Below are 25,977 nucleotides of genomic sequence, written 5' to 3' on the forward strand. Positions count from 1 at the left end.
TAAGTGATTATTATGTTATTAAAATGGTACCAATCATATTCATTATTAGATCAATTTGTTAACCATTTACATTAAAATTAATAATAACTTTAACATTTATCCAAAAAAAAAAAAAAAATGAGAAAGAAAAAGTAAGATGGAATTAATTTTATTTGTTTTGCCATCATTTTTTATTTATTTATTTATAACTTTTTGAAATTAACCCTCTTTTCTTTTTCCTCACTTTTTAAAGAATATGTATAGTTAAACTCACTTTTAGCCAAAAAATTTGGCAAAAAGCCAAATATTAATTGGATAGGAGTATTTTGTGTCCTAAATCCGTAAGAAGTTAGGCTGCTATCTCATTTTTCACACGTGTAGTCAAGCACCATTCTATAATTCTTTATGATGCGATTGTATGGCAGGATTTGGGGATGTAGATTTATAGTTGGGGATATGCATTTGGATACTTTAAAATAGGCCAATAATTTGAATTTGACAAATCGATCATTAAAATCCTTGGATTTGAAATAATATCTAAATTCAATGAATTTGATATCATATCATTTCAAATACATTAATTTAGAATCCAAATTCAAATCAAAACACAAACTTAATCTTTTTAAAGACCTCATTGCTTACTTAAGAAACCCCCCTTTCCCACGGATTCGTATAACTGTAATCTTCTAGAATTGTCCATATATTATGTTAGAATTTAGAACATCTCATTTCGTTGACCGTTGACATACTAACACATTCAAGAATCATGTCTACATGCAAACCCTTCAATAACTCAATAAGATTTACACCGTCTGATCATGATCCAACAATAACATAACTGTATTTTATATTTATCAACATCATAGCTCCAGGTTTCGTATAAATTTGGTTTTGCATAAAAGAGAGAAAATTGCATAGCATTTGGACATTTTTACATTCTCATTCAAGTTATTTCTACACGATTTGAAACACAAAGAAAGAGAAAGATGGCGAAACCTATAATCAAAGTGGCAGCAGTATGTGGGTCTCTCCGTGAAGGTTCCTTCCACCGAGGCCTTGTTCGAGCTGGTATGTAATTTCGTTTATGACCAAACAAAATTATGTGTTCAAATTTTTATTTATTTATTTAGTATAGAAGGATATTAATTTATTTGTTGATTAATTTATTTCTTTAATTTTTTTGATACATTTTTCTTAATTTTAAATGAGTTTTATTTTTTATTTTTTTATATATATGATGGGATTTTAATTAATTTTTTGTAGCAATCCAACTATGCCAAGAGTCATTCAAAGAAATTCAAATTGAGCAAGTAGAAATCAACCAGCTGCCTTTGCTAAATACTGACCTTGAAGGCCAGGGAACATTTCCACCCGCAGTTGAAGCTTTCCGTCAGAAAATAAATGAAGCTGATAGTATTCTATTTGCTTCGCCTGAGTACAACTTTTCCATTGCTGGTACCCTATTCTCTCTCATTCTCCAATATATATTGTGATGTTTATTTGTGGATATATTGGTGTTTGCTAATTAATTCAGTTCAATAACCTTGAAAAATGAAGTTCTATAAGTTGTTTATTTTGATGTGCATATAGATGATATTGAAATATAATTTATTCTTTGTATAAATCATTATAATTTAATAAAAATCCAAGAGAATCGTCGTGTTAAATCTAGTTAAAAGGGTAAAAAGCACTTAACAGTTAACACCCCCCATGCATGTCTCATCAATTTAGAGTGAAATTTAATTTGATGCCAAGAGAAAAATTTAGAAATATGTTTCTCAGTTAATATATATATATATATATATATATATATATATATATATATATATATATATTAAATATATCTATACAAGGCATAACAAAGTAAGGGTCCATTCGGTTAGGTATTTTGAAAGAATAAAAGAGTGTTTTTAAAACCTAAAACACTATTTTGCAACTACAACTCTTCATATCTTTTTTACAAACGTTTATTTTAAACTCAAAACAAAGTTTTCCAATAACTAATGCAAGCACACCCTAAACATTAGAACATAAGAGAATTTTAAAATAATATTTGTTTTATATTCTTTTCTCTAGTGACAGGTGAAGCAAAAACTATTTTAATTAACAATGTTTGGAATCATGCTTAGCAAATGTAGGAAAAGGCTCTTAAACAATTTAGGAATTATATAAGATTTATTTAATTTTGGCATATTTTACAAGGAGAAACGTACCAAGAAAAAGAATATTAGATTTTATTTAGTTTTAATTAAGTCAATTGAGTTTTCAAGTACATATATAATTTCTAACTTTTGTGCATGTATTTTGCATTCTTTTGCTAGCACCTATGAAAAATGCTATTGATTGGGCATCTAGACCACCAAATGCTTGGGCAAACAAGGCTGCTGCCATTGTAAGTACTGGAGGAAATGGTGGTGGGGAACGAGCACAGTATCATCTTCGCCAAGTCGGAGTTTTTCTTGATCTTCATTTCATTAATACGCCATTGTTTTCCTTGAATGCATTCGAGCAACCTGCAAAGTTTGATAAAGATGGCAACTTGGTCCATGCAGAGACCAAAGAGAGGTTGAAGGGAGTTCTTCTGGCCTTGCATGAATTTACTTTGCGTATTCGGGGCAAGTGATGAGATACTATGTGTGTAATTCTCAAAAAAAAGGGACAAAAATATGATATTATAATTTTATGGTGCAAAGGACATAACATTAATTAGTTTGGGTTACTACTTTCCTTAATTTGTTTTCTCTTGTCCGTTTTATGTTTGGTCGTTTTCAGTGGAATTCAGCTCAACTTGTTTTTAATGTTTCTTTGGTATGTAATGTGGTAATTAGTAAAATTTTGTTCCTGTTTCTGACATAATAATGTTTGCACTAGCTAGATCTACACAATTTCTTTTGTTTAAGGGTGCTACATAATCAAGCCCAAGTGGAGAATAAAACGTGTAATTAACTACAATATATAATATACTAATGTCGTAAATAAGTGAATTAGTTGGCTTTTCTTTTTTGAGCCTCAGTTTTAAATTGTTGAAAACCGTCACATTGTACAATTTGAAGCAAAATATTTAAATATTTTTTGACTTGATAGCAAATAGTCAATGGTGGCCTGTAAAATAGCAAAGCTAGCTACCAAAATGAGTTTAGAAACATTCAGATTAATCAGATTTAACTATTAGTTGTTGATAAATTATATGATAGTCCTTAATTAACCAAACAATTCTGAGGAGCTCTTTGCAAAGAAATTAATCGATGATGTCCTTAGATGAATAGCAATTAAAAAAAAACCACCAAATAGATAAACATTATATGAATCACGGCTAAAATGATTACTCCATTAGAAGCTGTAACTCATGCCATGAAAGAGGAGATTAGTCCATTTATCATAAATTAGGATAGGTTGACGAAGCCACAAGCCTAGTTAATGGCATATGTAAAACCTTTTAGCTAAAAAAGTGTCTCCAGCTGATTTAGTTAATTACTTCATCATGATAGCCATCTAGATTTCAGTAAGATTATTATTAGAACAGATTAAATTAACATTTTCCTATTAAGGTAATTAGACTTACTGAATAATAATAGTTAATTAAGATATACTAAATACAAACATGATTAAAAAAAAAAAAAAAGATCAAAACACACACAAGACAAGAACACCTAATTTACTTGGCTCACCCAAAACTAAGGCTACATCCACAAATTCATTATTCAATATTTATTATGACATATAGCAACAAGATTTACAAATACTACATATTATATGTATCAAATTAACATGACACTCAAAAAATTTCCTCACCCCCCTCACCTTACAAGCAGGAGGTGCTTTTCCATGTAAATCCTCTCCAAAAACCTTGCCTAGACACAATTATCATGCCAACAAGGAGGAATTCCAAGTCCTTGCTAGAAACAAAGAAGCAATAGAAAATATGAAAATTTTCAAAAGCCCATGGACTCTTGAGCTTGTCCCCCATGATAGGGAAACTTTTACCATGTAGCGGATACATGTAGCGTTCCTCTCACAGCATCCGACAGTGATTGAGTAGTATCATTTTGCATATGGGCAATTTGACTTAGAAGTTTTGGCCGTACCATATGGCATTGAATTGCTAAGATGAGGAAGGAAACGCGCGCTTGCATTAAACTGGTGTGAGTATTTGGGTGTGATTACTTCAATTTCCACATCTTCTTTCTTCCGAAACAGCCATACTTCATCTTCAAAGACAACCGAGTCTATGTAGTATGAACCAGAGAACCCAATTTCTATTATAGCCTGAACTACGCCACGACTTCTTGTTCCAAAAAACAATACTATGGAGGGATTTTTATGCTGCTTAAAATATTTTATTTTTGGATGAGAACGATTTTGTCAGGCTCAGCTCCAACATATAGTAGTTTCTCCAAATTAGATTGTGACACAGTTTCTGAAGTGGTCGGGCATTTTGGTCGAAATCTTATCATATGCTGGTTTGTCCTTCCAGTTTTTGAGACAGCAATGTCAAGACTCATAACCTCTGGTTTGATGCTGTAAAGAGTAGGATGAATGTCTGTGCAGACCTCCATTACTGGTGTGTTGCTTATCTCCTTTTCTTTTGGCTTATGTATCCATTTGGTGTTTTGCTGAATGCTTTTGTTTCCCATTGGAGAAGGTCGAGGCAAGAGAGTCACTGAGGAAGAGGCCTGTGGCTGCTTTCCATGTAGCTGTGTGGCATGCTTTTTTGACCATTGCGTGTGCGGGCTGGTGACACAGATGTTGAATGTAATATTGAGGCAAAGTGTTGGACGAAGCTGCAATGAAGAATTCATCTGGAAACCCTTCGTCTGGCTTCAATGACTGTCATATATAGAAGGTGGTACGCCCTTGTGAGGTGGATGGATTTGTTTTCCTTTCATTATTTATGGAGGCAATTAAGGAAGCATTGTGGTAACTTATTATTAAGATGAGTCGTTAACCCACACGATGCACTGGAAAGGTATTGAGTATGCATATAATTTAATCTTAATTTAATTTACTACAATCATAGAAATTGAATTTGCAAATCTATATTATATACTACATATAATAGCATAAGTTTTTTTTTCTACAATTAAGAGTGTGCTGCCGTACAGGAAAAATGACTAGTTAAAATTCAGCCACTTACGAGGTAAAAAGCAAAAAATTATATTGTTTGGGTCCAATACCGTTTAAAATCCTCTCTTTATAAATAACAAAAAATAAATGGTAAAAATTAAAGAGTACGCATAAATAGAAACAGAGAGAGGCGATATAATAGAGAGAGGCGACGAGGAGATGGAGAAAGAAGCAAAGAAAGACGATGAAATAGAGAGAGAGGATGAGGCTGCGACATGGAGAAAGAAACAGAGAAAGAGGCAGAATGGTGAACACTGCATCGATTGGGCATAAGAAATAGAGAGATAAATTGTGTTTTGAAACTTTTTGATTTCATAGAGAGACATATACATAGAAATAGAGAGACAGAGATAGAGAGAGACTTAGATACAGTAAGGCACACAGGAATTGAGATTGAAGAAGAGAACGCCTCTTTGTTTCTCTCACTAAGATCAGAGTTCATTCTCCATTTTGATTTTACCAGAGAAAGAAGTAGAAGAAGGAAGATGATTTTTTTAAGGTAAACTAGATCTGTTATATGCTTTCAATTTTTTCAATTTGATTCTAGATTTGAATTAAAAAATTATGGCTAAGGAAATCAAGTTTTAATATTTGACTATTCTTTTTTCAATTTTTTCGGTAATAGATTTCTTTCATGTAGAAAAATCCATGAGAGAGAAGCCTAACTAATAGATCGAGCTCTTCCATGTCATGTGCCATCATAGCGCAAACCCATGTATCTATTGAGGGTTAAAGATAATTTGGCAGAAATTTTATAAAAGAATTACCACAATATATACATACTATATATGTCCTGCTAAAATGAAAAAAACTCATTGCCCAAAAATAAAAACAAAAAATTAACTCAGAATGTTGTCTCCATTACATGGGCAGCAACAAATTATATATATAATTTGTAGTTACCATTATTTAACTAAAATGTAGTTACCATTACCGTTAGAACAATATTTCTAACGTAAAGACCATCAATTACATACAATTGGGTTGATGCTTGGGTAGAAAATGCTTGAGAAGTTCTTGGAGGACTGCTGCTTATTCATCTGAAATTGTGGTGCAATACTATCTGCAATAAGCAAGCACACCATCACATAACAGCTATGAAAAAAACTATGTACATGTTATGTAATATTTTCTAGATTTCATCCTTGAGAACTTTTGTTCATATTCATTGTTCATAAATGAGTAAATCGTTTACATTTATCCTGGTATGAGGGCGGGAAAAATCTAATCCAAACATCACATATTAAGTCTAAAACTATCTGCTTTTGAGACAATGGGCCAAGTCACAACAATCTGCACAAAAAGACAAGCCTCCTTACAAAAAATGAAAAGAAAGTAACAGAGTTTAAGCTTGGAAAGGACGCAGTAAAGGATGACACTTCTTTGGATATGGTAGGGGACCTTAAACTACTACAACAAGCTGTTGGTTTAAACAAAATTGGTACAGTTCACAAGCCATAATTTGCATCACTTCTTGCATTCTTCACCATGACCTACATAGACTCAAAACCCAGAAGACTAGGACTCTTTTCCTCAAACCCATGTCAAACTCAACCTCTTGCCCGCCCCAGGGATAAATGTTATGTTAATGGAAAATTGTATTGATGCAACATATTACTGATTAGTGAATGGTATGATTTGATAAAATGGTATTTTTATTGTTCCTAAGTTATTTGTTCTCATTTTTCTTTTCTTTTTGAAAATTTAAGTATGCAATGAAGTACCCATCTCCAACTTTTTATTTTTATTTTCCTCTTCACATTCTATTTCAAAATTCTGTAATCAAATATTTTCTTTTAAATTTTATTGATTCTCAAATATTCTATGTTCTCATTCTTTTATTCATTGTGGTTCATTATTTGGTTAACTCAGAATGGTATCTCCAGTATGTGGGTAGCAACAAATTATATGGTTTCCCCATTATTTGAAGGTGAGCCCATAATCTGTATTAACTTAGAATCTCTTCGTATGAGAATGTGTCTGCTTCTTGGTATTAAAATTTTGTTAAATATGTTTTACAGGTACACCTTTGCTAAGTATTTATTAAATATGTTGAATCATTTCTAGCTCAACCAACATTGAAACATCTTACTTTTTTTCATTTCATTATACCATTGATCTTCTTGATTTTCTTATTTTTTCCTTAGTTTATGAAGACCTTTAACATGTAGACCAATTGAACCAAATTATTAGAAAATGGGATGTGCTTAGGTGAAGACATTTGATTGGTTAGCATCTAAATATTTGATCATTCTGCTATGGACACATCAGGCCTAGACTATAGGATTTGAGTTAGCAGATAATACTCAGGCTCTATAAACTGTATCTTTTGTTTATTTTTCCACAAGGATTATGTCAAATAAGAACAAATTACTATATTTGCTAGATGTTTAATGAAATGCCTCCAATTTTATTTTTAATTCTCATTTAATCTGTCTTCCTTTGTTTCTATACAGATAAAAATCTCTTGCGATGGAGCTTAATGCTCTATAAAACATTGAAAGAGAATCACAAGCAGCATATCCAATTAGTGCTTCCTAAGTCCAACATGTTCTTTTGATTTTTTTTAGCTCTTAGAGCTGCCCTTATTTACTTCAAGTGAATTGATGCTTTCTTTTTGTTTTATTGAAGTCATTTGCAATTTTTGGAGTTGAGGATAAATGTTATAATGAGTCATTGCCATTTTCATGAAACTTATGCCATTTTGGGTATTTGGGCTAGGTTGGTTTTGGTTATCTATCTATTATTGATGAGGCCGATGGCAAAGGCTATACAATATGATACTTAAATTTTTTTGGTTAAATAACTCACTTTTCCCTCTTTTACGAATTACCTACAATGAGTTGGGGAAAGTGTATTTCTAAATTTAAGCTAAGTATATGGATAGAGTATCTAATGTAGAAAATATTTGTATATAAATCCTTGGATTAATTTACAAAAAAGTTACTTTGTAATTTCTATATCTTAAATTATGCTTAGTTTATGGCTTTGAGATGAAGCTGAAGTTCTTTGATATGACATTTGATTTTAGTTCTAATGGCACAGTATCTATTGAGAGTCCAAATCTTCTGTCTCACTTTTCCTGCTCCACTCTATACTCCACCAATAAAAACTTGTCACGTGTTCATCTAATTAATTAAATACTACTATTAATTAATAACGGTAACATTAATAAGTCAATAATGATAGTATTTAATTACTTAGGTAAACACGTGGCAAGTTTTTATTGATGGATTATAGAGTAGAGCAGGAAAAGTGGGACAGAAGATTTGGACTCATCTATTGAATGCATACTTTTGAAATTTGTAGAATGTACACATTTAGAAGGTCTTTGTAATAATTAATATTGCCTGTAGAGTGGTTTATTTAGAAGCTTTCTTTGAGCAATTTTTCAAAATTTATGAAGGATCATAATAGCGTTTGTCTGTGGTCCTCCACTAAATATGCATGTAGTTCTAGGGTGCAATTTCTTCACCTTATATGTTGTTTAAATAGATAATATTTTTGAAAGTTATCCCATGATTTTTTTTTCCAGTTAAATAACAATTTCATTTCAATAGAAACAAGAAATTAGATATTGATTTGGCATAAATATTGATGTTTATATTTGGTTATAATAAACAACAAATTTTTTTTTTCTAGAATAGATGGTTGTTAAAGGAGGCTTACAGGCAAATCACTCATTGTAAATATGCACCAAGTTCAGATTTTTATGTCAATCTTCTTGCACTGCAAAAGCTTGACATGATGCTCAAATGTAAGTTAAGTTTTATTTTCTTAAAGAGAAATTCCTTTTTTTAGATAAGCGCTATTTTCTCTTAGGTGTGGAAGCTCATAAAAACGAAAATATTCTTTGACAGGAAATATTAAATGTTTTTGAAGATATTGCATTTTTGTATGCAATATAGAGGAGCATTATGGAGAATTCCCTTTGTTCAAACTCATTTCATGTGTTCCTCCAAGTGGCCCCTCTCAGAAGGGAATGACACACATGAAGTGATTCGAAGATACTAATGTTTTAACATTTTTTGGGAATATTGGATACTATATGTTTAAACATACTACATTATTTAAGTTTGAATGTATGCAATGGAAGTGGGAGAACTAAGTTTATGTTGAATGCAAAGTATTTCAATTTGTAAAATGATTCTGCGCATTGCGCGAGTTAAACGCTAGCAATAACTAAAAGTCAAAATGTTTGACTTTTTGTTGACCGCGCCTCATTGCGCCACGCGTCTACATAAATTGCAGCCACGTTTACATCTTAAAACACCCAAAGATTGTGACTTTTCGTGTAATTCAATTTTTTTAAAATATAGATTTTAAGAATTAACTATAAATAACACTAAAAAATCCCAATCACATTCTATTTATTTTTGGTTTGTTTTAGAAACTATTACAGATAAAACGTATATATCATATCAAAACCCTTCATATACTATTTCTCAAAAAACTTAAAAATTCCTTCATATCCTAAACACTTCACGGAAAGAACTCCCCGATGACATTTTGAACGTCGTGCAACTTCATTGGACAAGCCCAATTTTAAATGCATCTGTTGACGTTGTTCAAGGTGGACGATCTGTTGAGATGCGAGCAGTTGGTGTTAACAAAGGTGATAGCATGTTTGAATAGTTAAGATTTCTAATATTACATGTTTATTTTTAGTATATGGGTATTTTGCATTTTTGTTGCTATCTAATGATAGTCTATACAATCAGGGTGTAGCAATTGACTGCATACTTGGAGAGATAGGTCACAGTATATCCATGACAACGCCAATAGACTATGTCCAGTGTGACAAACATTTTCTGACAAAGGTATCATTCTCTTCTCTCTTAATGCATAAACACATTTTCTATGTATACTTTTCAAGTTCCCTACTAAATTCCTTTCCTTCCTCAACATCTCAACATTTCCACCGCATACTTCTTCTTTTTTTTTTTCCTGATTACCAATAAACCACCAATCATGCGTTTACAAGTCCTTGGTAGAAAAAAAAAAAACAAAAAAAAAGTAAAAACTTTAATTGCCATATATCCATAGATTGCAATCAACAAAAAAAAAGTCTCTTAATTCCTCTAAAAAATTCTTCATTTCAGTTATGCTAAAATGAGTATTAGACTTCACCAATCTTTTTGATTTTTTTGGGAACATAAAGGAGTCATATAATGAAATAACAAAATGATCCAGTAGACAAACATAAAATTTGATTAACTTGGAGGCACAATTGAATGTTATCCATAGACAAGTTCTACAAATAGCAATTTCGTAGAAGACCCACAAGTTTCTTATGTTTCTAAGAATAATGAAAAAGAAGAAGTTGAGAAGAAGTTACCAAATTAATATAAACTACTATTTATACCGAAATGATTGTGACCCTTCAATAGGTACTTTTCCATTAATATGCACATTTCGGTCGATAGATACATTTTCATTTAATATGCACATTTTCAATCAATATACGCATTTTCATTCTATAGACACATCTTTAGTCAATGGGTATCTTTTCATTCAATAGAAACCTTTAATATGTATCCAATATGAAGGGTTATGACCATTCAATAGACCCCTTTTGGTATATCCAATATAAAAGGTTATAACCTTTCAATATGCACCTTTTGGTATATATATTACAATCTATCTTGTATACTCCTATTTATATAAATAACACTAACTAAACTAGAGACACAGCATTGAACATTCTTTCTCTTATTCATTCCCACAAAAACTAATAAATAAAATAACATTGTTCTCTTATGCCTAACTAATAAAACTTTTTGCTATATTTTAAATATCATTTTTTTTTTTGGTTTATAATTTCATGCAGTTTTACTTACTACTCTAACTAAAAAATAATGTTTTTTTTTTCTTGATACTCATCAAGCAGATATTCCCGTGCATTGCATGGGTCAGCGACCAGTAATACTATGTAGTTAAAACATATATTAACAGTTTTATGTTGTAGAACGAAGAAAACGAATAAGGTTTTGTACAATTATTATTATTTACAATTAATAAAACAAACTTATGAAACATTAAAATAAAAAAGACGTCTTTATAAAATTTGTTAAGGCACTGGAATTGAATCTATTCCCCAATATAGAGCTCTTGATTTTTTTTTTAATTGATAAGTGTAGCTCTTGATCTAACTTATAAATAAAATCTATAAAATAGGAATTCAATGCATTAAAAAGGTTTTATATTGCTAAATTTATTTTTTAAAAGGTGCATTACAATACTCGTCGTTAAAATCACAAACTCCTTAATCCCACACTTTTATTTGGTCTGAAAATTTTGGTAAAAATCCATAATTCATAACCAGTAACCCATAGATTCCCAATTAAAAAAAATAATAAAGAAAAAAGTGCAATATATTCAGTATTCATTTTTAGTTTTCTGTGGGACTCACTACTAATAAACTGGTTTGGTTTTAACATTTGTACTTGGTTTTTATTTTATAATCCTAAAAGTTGGATTTGAATACAGAAAATGAAAACAACTTTTCAGCGTTTTCATTTTCTATAAATAAGCATACAATGGCATACTAGTAAATGTTGTGAAAACACAAAGTTACTTTTTTTAGTGTGTGATTGTGAGTAAGTGAGAAAAGTTACTTTGTTTTAAAAAATAAAAAACAATGACCAAACTCGGGTATAATGTATTCTATACCGAAATTATGTATTCAAAATAACTTAGCAAACGCTACCAAATATGAAAATGCGTACTTTTTTCTATATTCAAATTCAAGATTCGAATATAGAATAGAAAAAATAAAAGAAAAAGTGTCATTTTTATTAATTGAACATTTAAATATTTTAGTTAAAATTAATGTTTCTAATGCAAATGACCAATCAAATGAAGTAGCTAAAAATTAATTTACTTTGCATGAAGTGAATGAACAAACAAAAGACATCATTTAATTGTATATAAACTATAAAATCACCGATACCACAAATCAATATTCAAAAACAAAATCTCATATACCACAAATCACTTATCTTAAGTTCTTAACTCTTAAGTTCTTAACCACAAATCATAAGGAAAAAATTTATAAAAAAAAAAGGAAAAAAGAGAAGAAGAGAAAGAATACCTAATTCAGCTGAGGGAGAAAAGAGCCAAGGCTTCAATGATGTGAATTTGAGAATGAAGTAATGAACTCTGATCTTTGTTCTTGAGGGACTGAGGGAGAACAAGAGAGTGAAAGATAGAGAGAGTGAGATAACGGCAGAGACAATGAAGAGAAGTAGAGAACGAGTGACAGAGTGAAAGAAAGATGATTATGTTTATTTTAAGGAAGTCCAAAATGGTGTAGTTTAGGACCTTTAGGTTTTACTTTTTATTTTTTTATTTTTTAGCAAGCAAAATTTGGTACCGGCTGAAATTGGCCAGAACAAAATAGGCCGAAATTTGACCCGAGGTGGAATGTGAGGTATTCTCGTACCGGTTTGCATACCAATACGAAATATTTCGGCCATTCTGGATGGAACGGTACGGAATCAATAGCATTGCCTTTTGTCACTGCACAATAAAAGACCCAATATATGATGACCATAGCAACAGATGACTGATTTCTTGCTTACTATAGTTTACATTCGTTCATTTATTTTTATTTATTCTCTCTTTTTCCAACAACTTTCTTTTGACTTCACTCCACTCTCAAACCACTTTGTTCAATAGCAGATGCAGAGGAAATAATTATCTACACTAATGGATGCTTAGAGTTTTGTAGCAAAAGTGATAGACAACTTAAGTCATTTCTTTTCGTAACAAAAATACCAACATAAAGTGATAGACAACACACTTAGAACCAAACACAAAGGCTAGTTATCTATATAATACCTTTTGGTATTTTAAGTCCCCTGGGCTCATTAAGTGCATCATTTAAAATAAGAGAATCATGAGCACTACCTTCCCAACCAACTAACATATATGTGAATCTCAAGTCAAACATAATTGCAGCTAACACATTTTGTACTGTCCCCTCCTTTTGACCACAAAACCTTCCTTGGATTTCGATCGGAACAAATGTATGAATATGGTTCCATCAATTGCTCCCACACAATCCTAATGATGGCCAATATCAAGTAATGTTCATCTCAAAAATCACCTAACAAATAAAAAATCAACATCAAACCAACAAAAAATATTTTATTAGTGCTTCAAAGTTCAAACCAACACAAATAATCAAACCAAATAGTTTTATTTGATGCCCACCATCTGAAAATACTAAGTAATAGCACCACCATACGCAAGAATAATTATGTTATTCAAGAATGTAAGGAACTAGATCCTTCTCATATGATCGATCACAATGAGTTTAATCTTTCCCTGCATTTTATTCTCTTTTTTTTGTATTTATATTTATGTTTATTTATTTAAATTTTATCTTTAGAAAAATAATTCTATATATACTTATAAAGTTTTAGATTTTTTTTATCAAGCCCCTCCCATTTTTGAAAAATTGAAATACACATTTAGTGTTAAAATTATGTGCCTGTTGGTAATTAATATATTCAGCTTTGGAACCATGATTTCTTTTGAGAATAATTTAGCAAAGATTGCCAAAATTTACAGCTACCCTGCAAACAACGTAACTAATTTGGTATTTCTCATGTGTGTTTCGAGGTTTTCTGGTACCTTGTTAATTGGTAACTTAAAATCTATCCAAATTTCTAAGATTGATTTTATCATTAGTTTCTTCATTTTTGGCCTTGGCAATTGAGGGTAGGGGTTTTTTGTATGGTGTAATAATCACTGAAGGGTAGGTTTAGTTTGGGAATTTACTTTGGTCCTACACTTCGAACTGCTAGAAGAGGTTTTATGGAAACTTTCTGACAGTTTTATTTTCCTCCGGACATAATGTACTAGGCTTTTGTTATATATAACTCTTGCTTTAATTGCGGCCAACTAAGTTCCATGTGGTTTCTGCTGGAGAACATTGTTGTAAGTTTTCACAGCACATGTGTTGACTTGTGATTGGATCGAACATTACTTACATATGAGTCAATCATTGATACTTGGTGAAAAGTAATCCAATTAGAGAAACATGTGTAAAGTTACAAATAAAGTCAATGTTTATGACCTCCAATGAGATACCTAGCAACTTCACGCTCAGCAGCCAACTAAAGTAGAATTGTAAACTTTAATGTCCGATCTTCTTGCTTAGTAATTGAAATGAAGTTAGTTTGAATGTCATAGCTTATCATAGTCTTATTCCTCAATACAAAAAGCTCCTCTTGCACACCGTGTAGGATTTCTTAAGAGCCATGATTCTACCTCTTTTTGTGTCCTAAATATTTTGCTAAATAAAAAATGTCCTGAAGATTTCAAGCAATTTGCAAGGAAGAAGTATGTTCTTCGAGAATGTAAGGAACTAGATCCTTCTATTGTGATCGATCATAGTGAGTTTAATGTTTCCCTTCATTTTATTCTCTTTTTTGTGTTTATGTTTATGTTATGTTTATTTATATAATTTTATCTTTAGTAAAATAAATCAAGTTATATATTTATAAAGTTTTAGATTTTTTATTATATATGGAAGTAATTATATGTGTTTATGTTTATGTTATTAGCACTATCACCTTAAGTCATTCCAGAATCTGCTACTTATGAAAAAATGTGGGTGTGAGGCAGATATACTCAAGGGTTCATACTTAAATTTCAAGATTGCTTCAACACTTTCTCCTCTTGGATGAAGATTTGGCCCTTTGCAAAGAATAATAATTTTGTAGGAACTTATTTTGAAACAAAAAACCAAACATGAAAGAACAGACAATGTTGGTTAATCATATACAAAATCAAACATAGAACCCATTTGAACCCACATTACTGAGCTCTTTCTCAATGAGCAAAGATTTCATTGAAATACAAAAACAAGTAAGGAAACTGCAAGGAAAAATGGATGTACCACTAATGGCCTATTTGGATGGAGGGGGGAAGGAGGGGGAGGGGAGGGGAGTAGAGTAGAGTTGGGTAAAAATAAGCTAATTTTGTGCTAAATCTACTCTACACTACTTCCCCTCTCTCCCCCTTAATCCAAATGGACCATAAATCCAAAGAAGATAAGAATTCTATTCTTGGATGTGCAAAGGTTTTAGTTTTTTATTTTATTTTTTATTTATTTTTTTTGAACAAGCAAAATTTGGTACCGGCCGAAATTCATGTCTCGTCCGAAATTTGACTGCTTTTTGTCACCACACAATACAAGGCCTAATATATGAGGACCTTAGCAATATATGGCTGATTGGTTGCTCACTACAGTTTATATTCATTCATTTATTTTTATTTATTATCTCTTTTTCAAACAACTTTCTTTTGTCTTTGCTTCACTCTCAAAGCTACTTCTTATTTACAAGAAGAAACCACTGTGTTTAATAGCAGATGTAGAGGATATGATTATCTACACTAATGGATGCTTAGATTTTTGTAACAAATGCGAAGAAAAAGGGACCACTACTTGAAACCAGCAGTGAGCATATGGCACTGGAGAAACAACTGATGAAAAGAACAAAGGATAAGAATAGGAGAAAGAACACATAAGAAGGTTCAAGCTTTTGGTACGTTGATAACAAGCATACATTTCAGGGTATTTTAGGTATTGACACCTGCAGAGTGAAAACGTGACCTTGATTTACGAACAACGTTTCAAGAAAGTTGAACTCTCCTCTGTTTATAAAACATTGTTTTTTGAGTTTAAAAAAACACAACTTCTCTAAAATCACAAATCCAAACGCAGCAATTTTAGCATTTTTTTTATATTAAAAACGCTCTTTTACTCCAAGAAAATGTCTACCCAAATAGATACAAAAATTTGGCTAGGATGTGCATTACTAATGTGAGCAAAGGAGAGGGCATGAAACAAACTAAGAAAAGAGGGAGGCTGGGAAGGTGATGGGTAGCGTTTGGAAGGAGATGGGGATTTTGTTTTTTTGGGGAAGGATTTTAGAAGAAGTATCAGGGAGAAATAGTGAAATGGAACATCCTCCATTTCACTATGAAACAGGAAAATCAGCCTGATACATTGCAAGAGTATGAAATGAAGCATCCTCCATTCAAACAAAAAAACCAATGACATGACGTGCATGTATAGCTAGGTTGTGAGCTATAGAATTACCATCCCTACCAACATGTAAAAAACTAATACAAGTAAAAAAATCGACAATCAGATGAGCATCTCGAATTAGTAGACCAAAGGAAGCAAGAGATGAAGAATCATGTTGAAGTGCTTTCATCACAATCTCCGAATCTCCCTCAAGGATATCATTTTTGGAACCCAGCTTCAGGGAGAAATCAAGGGCTCTACTCGCTACTATTGCTTCAAGTTCCACCACATTTAGAGGGAGAGCAATGTTTTGGGGTAATGAAGCCATAACCATGCCATGGTGTAGACACCTCATTTTGTACCCCGTTAATAAATTTTGGCCCTTGATCCTAATTATGAGCTTGACATATGTCAACCAAGAGTAATTAAAGAGTTCACAATAATTTGGAAGTAATCACAATTCAAAAGTGTTCAAATCACTTAGAAATTGATACTGAAAAATGACCTTTGCTCACGTTTTTTACCATAACTTTTGTTCAACAAATAATTTTTTAGTGTGGTTTATTTAATTGGAAAGTAGACACCCTGGAATTCAATTTGAACACAAATTTTGCCTAATTTAGATTTATATTGAGTAAGTTCAAAGCTGTTAGGAATTAGGGTATGCATACGCATGAATCAAGGATGCGTGCGCACCCTCAAAAGATGCGTATGCAAGCCGATTTTCTGGGTAGTGGAACTTCAATTTTAGGTGCCCAAAACATCATTCTTTGATGTGATATGGGCTGGCCCCTAGACTCTTGAGAACGTCCAAAGACTATTAAAAAGCTTTAAAAGCCCTAATTTTAACTTATAAATACTCATCTTATGCTTCCAATCAAAACGCTAGCTAGAGAGAGCTATTTTTTTTCCTCAGTTTTCTCTAAAACCCTATTTTCTCTTTTCAAAACCCTAACACAACACCTAAGCACGTTTTTTTTACAAATAAAGGAACTCTCTTTAGTTAATTCTAAGGCAGAGAGTTGCTTTTCCAAATTGTTTTCTAAAACCCTTTCAAAACCTTTTGTTCTTGAGTTGTGATTACTAACTATTGTTGTGTTTTTTTAAATATTCTTGTTCCCTCAATCTAATATTTGTGTTGTAGGTACTAAGGGGTTGATTAAACTATCTCAAATATGTGATTCCAAAGCAAGGTGAGTCTCTTTTCAATGATTTCTCACTTTGCTACGTAGGATTCACATAGTTCTTTGTTTGATGTTATCATAAGTGTTCTCATCATGTATGATTGATGTTATGATCTTCCTGATATATTCTAATATGATTTTATGTTGTTTATAATCTATTCTTGTTATTCTTGGTTTGTTATTTTAGTTTTACACAAGTTTAACATGTTTATTTGATGTAGTTTATTACTCTTTGATTTGTTTCATGTTTGTTCGTTTATGTTGATGCTTTGTATTTTTGTTTTATGTTAGTTTAGTTTTTAGGGTTTTTGACATGCTTGTTTGATCTCACATGTTATATCTTTGAATGATTAAATCAATAAAAAATGTAATTTTTCGGATCTGTGCTAAAGGATGCATATGCATCCATTGAGTATGCGCGCATATGGTTCAACCATGCCTATGCATAGTTGAGTATGCGTGCACACCCCGAACCTAAATTAGGGTAAAAATATTGTTTTTATTTGTTTAATGATTTTTCACATGTTCTTTGATTCTGTTTGACTCTATTTAGGTTAATTAATTGTGTTTGATTATTTTCCATGTTTGTTTGAGTCTTTTTGCCATGTTTGATTTATTTAATATTTTTTCCTTGTGTGTTTTATTTTATTGTCAAAATTCTATGTTTAATTTATGGGTAAACTACATATTTGGTTTCTAACCTTTACAACATATGTCAATTTGGTCTCTTACCTTTCAATTATGTCAATTTAATATCTAACCTTTCGATGTTGTCAACTTGGTCCCTGCTGTTAATTGTTAGACGGAAATTGCTAATAGTCTAACTGATCAAATAAACTATTATTTTCTTGCCATATAGGCAGAACCCTGAATGCCAAGTCATATTATATATATATATTTAAAAAAAAAAATTGTGGGGTAGATTCAGTAAGTCATGTGCATGAGTGCCTTTTTGGGACCAAAATCCCTTAATCTCTATTCTCTAGATCACACCTCAAAGTCTCAAACTACCAAAACTCCATTAAAGTTCTCTTCACACAACTCATTAGCAGCAACTTCAAGCGCTCTCAGAGTGTACGATCTTCCCTATCCCAAGTGCGAAACTTCAGGTCCCACTCCCACCATACACCATCATTTTAGTCTCCCCACTCAACACCATCATGACGCAAAGGTCTAGTTTCCCAATCTTGATTTGGATCTCGTTTGGTGGAGTTGGGTGGGTCACAAATTCCTGGATTTTGTTTCAAGATTGGTGTAGTTGTTATGGTGGTGGGGTCGATGGTGGAAGTAACCGGTCTAATGTGTTTGTGGTGGTCAGTGGCGGCGCCACGTTAATGTCAGGGTGTTTCCAGGAACACCTTGACTTGAAATTTTTTTTTATATATAATAATAATTTTTATTTTATTTTTTTACCTTCTAAAAAAAATGAGGAACACCCTCAGTCAAAGTGAGGAACACCCTCAAATAAATTTGTTCTACTTTCAAGCAAAAAAAAAAAAAGCCCAAAATTTGAAATAAATTTGAAAAAAAAAAAAATTTGTATCAGGCAAGCCCACCAGAAAAAAAGCCCAGTATACTGAAAATAGAAACCCACGGATTCTCAAAAAAAAAAAAAAAAAAAAAAAACTGATTGGTGCAAGCCCAACAAAGAGCAAACCCACGGATTCTCAACAAATATAATAATAATAAAAAAATTTTATAAACTTAATACGTATACGGTATACCCATTATCCATTCCAATACCCATTACCCATTCCATTACCCAATTCCTAACCTAATAAGAACCTCATGTTCTCACTTTAGTCACATTTCAGCAGCAACTGCAGCAGCGACTCAGCATCAACAAGGCTACGAAGGCAACGATTCTAAAAAAAAAAAAAAAAAAAAAAAACTTAGCAAGATAGCAACAGCAAGTCAGCAACACTGAACATCTAGAGTAGCTTTGCGACAGCGAGATCGCAGATTGACTTGGCCTAGATCGGAGATTGCAAGATCGGCGACGGCTAAAGCGAAGCGAGATCGGCGACGGCAAAAGCAAAGCGAGATCGGCAACGGAAAAAGCAAGATCGGGTCCAATAGGAAATAAGAACCTCGGCCTTCAACGTGCTGCGGCGGCGCCGCCCCTAACCTCAGGCAACATCAAGGTATTTCAGTTCTCTCTCCTTTTCCCTATCTCATCTTTGCTCTCTCTCTCTCTCTCTCTATCTCTCTCTCTCTCTCTCAATTTTTCTCTATCTCATACTGACATACTCAATACTTTCTAACTTGTGTTGTGACTCTTGTGACTTAGTTTAGACTTATCTTTTTACAATAGAAATTGCTTAGTTTTTTTTTTTTGAAATGTAAATTGCTTAGCTTTTGTCTTTTTGTGGAAGTGTATGTAAATATAACAATATATAATTCTGTTGAAATTGTTGATTTGCTCTTGTCTCTTAGTGTGGGGTGGATGGGGCCGGCATTGAATTGGGGTAGTGTCTGTGGTCCCTAAGTCCCTTAAAAGTGAGTGAATACACATCATAAAAGACCAAAAAAAAAAAAAAAAATATGTTATGAAATTTTGCAGTGGGTTGATATATATATATATATATATATATATATATATATATATATATATATATAATACAATCTTATTGTACTATTTTTTATTGTTGTTTTTCATTGTTTAATTACATATTTATGTTTTAATATTCTAAAACAATAATTGTTATGTAATAACTAAATAATTTGAGTATCAAAAAAGAAAAACTAAATGATTTGTTTTATTTGCGGTTTATTTATTTGGATCAATAATTTTATGTTGTATAAGAAAATATAAATATATTATTTTTAATTTTTTTTAGAAACCCCAAAACACCCTGAAAAGGTACGTCAAAATAGATCAGTACTGATATATTTTGTTCCACTAAACAAATCGAAACAGGGTCCAAAACGGTATTCATAATATTGCTTTCAAGCAAAAAGAAAAAGCTAAAAAAAAAAATTGAACTAAAATCTAAAAAAGAAAAAATTGTAACAGAGAATCTGAAGAAAAAAAAAAAATTTGTAACAAAGCAAGCCTACCCAAGAACACCCTGAGAAAAATTCATAGAGTCGCCACTGATGGTGGTGGCTGCGATAAGTGATGTATAGAGAGAGCATGAAGGGAGCTAAGTGAATCAACTGAGATTCCTTTGACTACCCATAGTTTTAGGCTGAAGATTGAGGTCAATTTTGAGAGTTGTGTGTCCACAAATTCTATGTTGTATTGTGACATTTTCTTTGTTTTGTTTGTGCATGTTTATGTATGTAAGAATGAATTTGAAGAGAAGAGAAGCAAAGAATGGTATGGTATGGAAGTGATATTAGTGAACCCATGAAATTAAAGCATTGTGAGCAATCCAATGACCCATTTTAAGCCGATATAGAGATTTAGGGTCCGTTTGGATACCGTTAAAAACTGAAAATTGAAAACTAAAAATATTGTAGCAAAATAATTTTTAAATGTGTGAATAGTGCCGTGGAATCCATTTTTAATGAAAAAAGTTGCTAATAAAAGAGGTTTGTGGGTCCCGTGAATAGTGCACGGGACCCATTGAATAGCACTGAAACACAGTTCTCAATGAAAAAAAAAACTGACATGCAAACACACTGCGTTTCAGCAATATCCAAACGGATAATTAGGATCTTTTATCACAAATAGTCACTTCATGCAATCACGTTACCGAATCTATTGGGATGCCTTTTATTATATTATCCAGATAGTAATGGCCAAAGTTACTCGCGTTCACTTATCTGTTTTGTTTTTGTTTTTAAATTTTAAGTTTATGCTGACATGTTAGTCCAAGTGGCAATTGGTGTGATAATAAATTTTTTTTATTTTATTTAGGCCATTAGATATGTCAGACTTTTCCATCCAAGAGATAACGGCAAGAATTAAATTGACACGGCGTTGAAAGGTTAGAGACCAAATTAATACGATTAAAAGGTTAGAGACTAAATTGAAATATGATGCAAAAAATAGGGACCAAATACGTAGTTTAACCTTAATTTATTTTGTTTGATTGTGTTTTATTTGTTTCCTTTTATGTTGTGACGAGATCTTTAATATGTTGTGTATGTTATTTCCTTAAGTGCATGATGTATGTTTAGGTTAAAGATTAGAATTCTCTTAATAAGCTCTTTAATTAAATATAACCTAGCAACACTAATGGAGGCCAGCTCACAAGTTAGACGGTCTTGGGTGCCTAACACTCAAAAGGCCCAATATGGTTTTTAGACCTAATCTCCAATTTTCTTAGCCATGGTATACTCGTCTGAGGCGTAATCCCTTGCACCCACACATGGCAGTCGCTAATGATCACCCCAATACCTACTCTATCTTCCTCCTAAAACATGGTGCCATTGAAGTTTATCGTGTAAACTTCCTCAGCAAGGTAGAGACCATCTAGAATGTATTCCGATTGGCATTGGTGTCTTCCTTGGCTGGGCAACCCAATAATCCAGCAGAGACTCGACTGCACGCTGATGCACTTGGTCCAACGAGAAGCCCCATGGTGCTGTTCTGACGTTGTTGCGTTTGAACCAGGAGGTCCAAGCAACCATTGCAAAGAGTTCAGCATTACACCCAGATTCTAGGACACGAGATAGCAGCTGTGGAAAATTTTCGAAAATGATATGCCTTTCGAAGTTCCACTGTGGATCACTATCCCATAGATACGGGCATGACCACAAAGAATGAAGGACATCTTTGTGTTGATTGGAGCATTGGGGACACGTGGAATCTGCAAGTACACAATGACAAACCGGAGAGAGAAGTAGATACTAATTGTTGATAATCAAAGCTTTATTTAAATATTGATGACAAGCTTTTTCCTAAACTAAATATATTGATGACATGCTTTTTCCAAAAAAAAGAAAAAAAAAAGAGAGAAATTAAAGAGAGAAATTGCCCTTTTCAAAAAATATTCCAATTGGCAAAACTCAATCCACTTATTTCAAAAAATATATATAATATTTTAAGAATTTTACAATAACGTTAGATCATAAGCCAAGAATATTGCCCTTTTTACATGTCAATACTTGTCCGAAATGCACATGGGTAGGCTAATTAATTAGAGTCAACGTAGACTCACGTACGGAGGAAATTGCAATGAAAAGAAAAGTAAAACTTTTCTTAAAATTGGTACAATATTTGAGAGAAAAATTGAGAGAAATCTTTCAAAACTTTCTCACCAACTCATTTAAAATGATATTCATGATCTGAGTTGCTGAACTCAATATAAAGAGGGAAAGGCATGGTTTTTTTTTTTTTTTTTTTTTTTGTTTCCAAAGAATTCAAACATTTTTTTTAAAAAGATAGCATCATTAACCATCCATGGTGGATAGAATTCATCCTTTAACCCCAAGGGCATGGGGCTTATCTGGACATACCATGAAAACCATTCAATGCACATAACTTAAGGAATTCACATAAATTCAACTATTTTAATGCTCTACTTGGTAACAAGCATACGAACTATGCTCGATAAACAGAAAGATACGATATGCGTGTAACGGAGGTCAACAAAAGGAACAAATTAATGGTGATCAAGTTATTTAAGGGATTGGTAGTAATGGAGATTAATAGAAGACTGAGGGCAAATCTACATATGTTTTCAATCATTGACTCTAATTCTTTAGATAGTTCCATTTTTTCTTTTTATATCAAGAAAAAAAAAAATCCTCTAGTTATGTTTGATTTTATTATTTTAAGAAATTAATAATGTATAAGATTTTATTTTAGTTTTGTAGGTAAGGTTTATTAAGCTAAATTAGGGGCAATATACACCACAAAAAAAAAAAAAAAAATTAGGGACAATTTCTTTTTTGAATCCAAATTAGGGGCAATTATTAAGTAGGATTGTAAGATATTTCATATTACAAGATATTTGGGTTTAGGCGACGTTTATAAAACGTCACTATAGACACAAATGGTCTACAACGACCTTTTTTTGTGACATTTCTAAAAGCGTCGCCATATGTGACTTTTTAATGCCAATTTTTAGAAAATGTCGCTAAACGTCATAGTATATCACTTATTATAGCGGCGAATTTAAAAACGTCGCTAAAAAAAAAACGCTACCTAAACCCAAATTTCTTGTAGTGTTTTTCCTCAACTGTTTGCTATATTTATTTAAGTGATGATACGACAATTATTGTAACACGCACTTTAAGAGAATGCGTTTTAGAAACTGATAGTGCTAAATAGGATTTCAAAAAAAGAAAGAAAAAAAAAAACATAAAAACAAAAACCTGCATCCCATTGGATGCCTATTATTGTAAAAATTAACCATTTAGGACTATACGAATCATGTTAATCTCTATTCTTCATGTGTCTCATCTTTTTTTTTTCTTTTTTCTTTTTTTTTTCCCTCTTTTTAAGAGATATGATATAGGATTTGAATAAGGGTCTGTTTGTGATCCGCTTATTTTGTTGAAACTGAAAATTTTTTGGCGAAAGTATTGTAGATAAAGGTAAATGTTAACTGAAATAATGCTGCGGAACCTATGAATAGTATCAAAAAGTGTAGTGTGACTCTTAAATAATTGCAAAAATAAACTAAATAGTAAAAAAAACTGGCAAAAAATAAGTTATCCAAACGGACACTAAGTGGCATCCTTTTCATTATAATACAAATACTTTACAGTTGAACTAATAATTCACGCTCTTTTATATATATAAAACGAATGATTCACTCTTTATTTTTTTTTTTTTGTGCCTTTTGGATTCATCGTGTAAAACTCCTCTTGAATCACCTCTAGATAGAAACATAAGAAAGATCCTCCCCTCAAACGACACTCGATCCTTATCGGCTTTGCCACCCAAAACTGACCAAATATACAATAAACTACTCTCATCCAAAAATATATTAATCTACCCTCTACCACCTTCAACTCTCCAAAACCCCACTACCCTAAAAAGCTCTCCTCCCATTTTTGCAATCATCCTTTCCATTAAAATGGAAAATTTCCTCAATTTATCTCATATACAAAGCAATTTTCTATTACCCCACCCACCCTTTCTCACTCTTCTATATGATCCAACTTTAATTTAATAACTTAAAGATAATATGGTAAAACTCAAATGCAAAGAAAAGAAAATGGAAGAATTAAAAGAGAAGTGCTAGCTAGTGTTTACGGGCTTATAGTTCAATTGACACTTATTCTCTTCCGATGTCATGGATTTGATTTGTCTCCCTTCTCTCCTATATATATATAATCAAATAGAAGCCAAAAGTCATATAGCTTAGTGGCATTTTTAAAGATCAAGTTCCCTTATTTTCGATTAGGAGAAAAAAAGTAAGATCTATATAAGCCAGTAATTCTCAAAGCAAATCCATACGGTTATCAAGTAAATAAGGAATGATAAATAAATATCAAACTTGAAGTGCTTGTTATACTAATGACGTCAGGAATTCACATGTAGTTTGACTTTGATCTAAACCAATACAAAGTAAAAGTAGAATGAAGGTTACAAAGAGTTTGTATTATTGAGCTTGAGAAGAAAAACGTTTACAAACGCAAGCACTATGCCAAAAGCACTAGATCAGCATGAAAAATGCTTGAACTAGGCCAAAAAAAAAAAAGCATCTCTGTATTAAGACGAATAAAAGAAAAGAAAAGAACTATGCATGAACGAATCAGGGAAACCTAAGACAACCCTAACTCGTGACAACCAAGAGAGGACTCAGCCATTCTTCTGGGAGGCCATTGAAACCCCACCTTAGTAGGAAGGGGTGTTGGGGTAAGGGGCCTTACAAAGTACTCCAACATCTGACCATTGCTTGGTTGATTAAGGAAATTTACTTCTGCACAAAACTTGTGTAAGGTCGATACATATACTTCAATTTTCACATCATCTTTGTTCCACAACAGCCATATTCCACCATCAATGATGTATGAACAAGAGAAGCCAATTACCTCGACGGCTTGAATTGTATCTTTACGCCTACATTTTATTCCAAGAATCAGTACAATGGAGGGATTTTCAAGTAGCTTAAGATATGTCATTGTTTGGACGAGCTTGATGTTGTCTGCCCCATTATACTTCCAGCATAGTAGTTTCTGAAAATGACATTGTGACACAATTTCTGAATAGGTATGGCGTGTATTCTGAAGAGGGTAGTTGGCGAAGTCACCAACTCTTGGCTGAAAACTTACTATATGCTGGTCTCTCAACCCATCAGGAGAGAGTGCAATACCAATTTCAAGAGTCATTACACCTGATCTGATGCTGTAAAGGGTAGGAAGAATTTTGTTGCTGAGTTCTGTTACTGGTGTGGTGCTTATCTCTTTGTTTACTATTGCCTTATGTATCACTGTAGAGTAAAACTTGATGCTTTGATCTACAATGGAAGAAGGTCGAGGTAAGGCAGTCACCAATCCACTGCTTGTAGAGGCTTGAGCTTGAGAGCAGGTCACATTGATCAGACACTTTTGCTGCAGATGCCCATAACGCCTACACAGAGAACACACCATTTCCAATCCCTCATACACGATTGACTGCCATGTTGCTCCAATCATTATACGAGTATTAAGTGGACGGTTCAGATCAATTTTCACAGAAAACCTTGCAAACTTACATATCTTTCTTTTTTCAGTGATGGGGTCAATTTTGAGAGGTCTACC

The 25,977-nt window shown here is 32.3% G+C and overlaps 1 protein-coding gene and 1 long non-coding RNA gene across 3 annotated transcripts; both read left to right on the top strand.

Annotated features, from left to right (window-relative positions):
- The first annotated feature begins 911 nt into the window (after positions 1 to 911).
- Positions 912 to 2,691, top strand: LOC142614435 (NADPH:quinone oxidoreductase-like). The gene is made up of 3 exons (XM_075786955.1): positions 912 to 1,047; positions 1,243 to 1,434; positions 2,301 to 2,691. Exons 1-3 carry the CDS (start codon positions 966 to 968, stop codon positions 2,600 to 2,602), a joined length of 576 nt encoding a protein of 191 aa, XP_075643070.1. The 5' UTR covers positions 912 to 965; the 3' UTR covers positions 2,603 to 2,691.
- A 2,515-nt stretch (positions 2,692 to 5,206) lies between these two features.
- Positions 5,207 to 9,223, top strand: LOC142615111 (uncharacterized). 2 transcript variants are annotated; one of them, XR_012840657.1, is made up of 3 exons: positions 5,207 to 5,602; positions 6,976 to 8,860; positions 8,964 to 9,223. It is a non-coding gene; the product is annotated as an uncharacterized LOC142615111 (long non-coding RNA). The 2 variants fall into 2 exon arrangements; XR_012840656.1 differs by lacking the exon at positions 5,207 to 5,602 and having other exon boundaries at positions 5,743 to 7,033; positions 7,560 to 8,860.
- Positions 9,224 to 25,977: the final 16,754 nt, after the last annotated feature.

Source organism: Castanea sativa, chromosome 11 (genome assembly GCF_040712315.1).
Source record: "Castanea sativa cultivar Marrone di Chiusa Pesio chromosome 11, ASM4071231v1".
Classification (NCBI taxonomy): domain Eukaryota; kingdom Viridiplantae; phylum Streptophyta; class Magnoliopsida; order Fagales; family Fagaceae; genus Castanea; species Castanea sativa.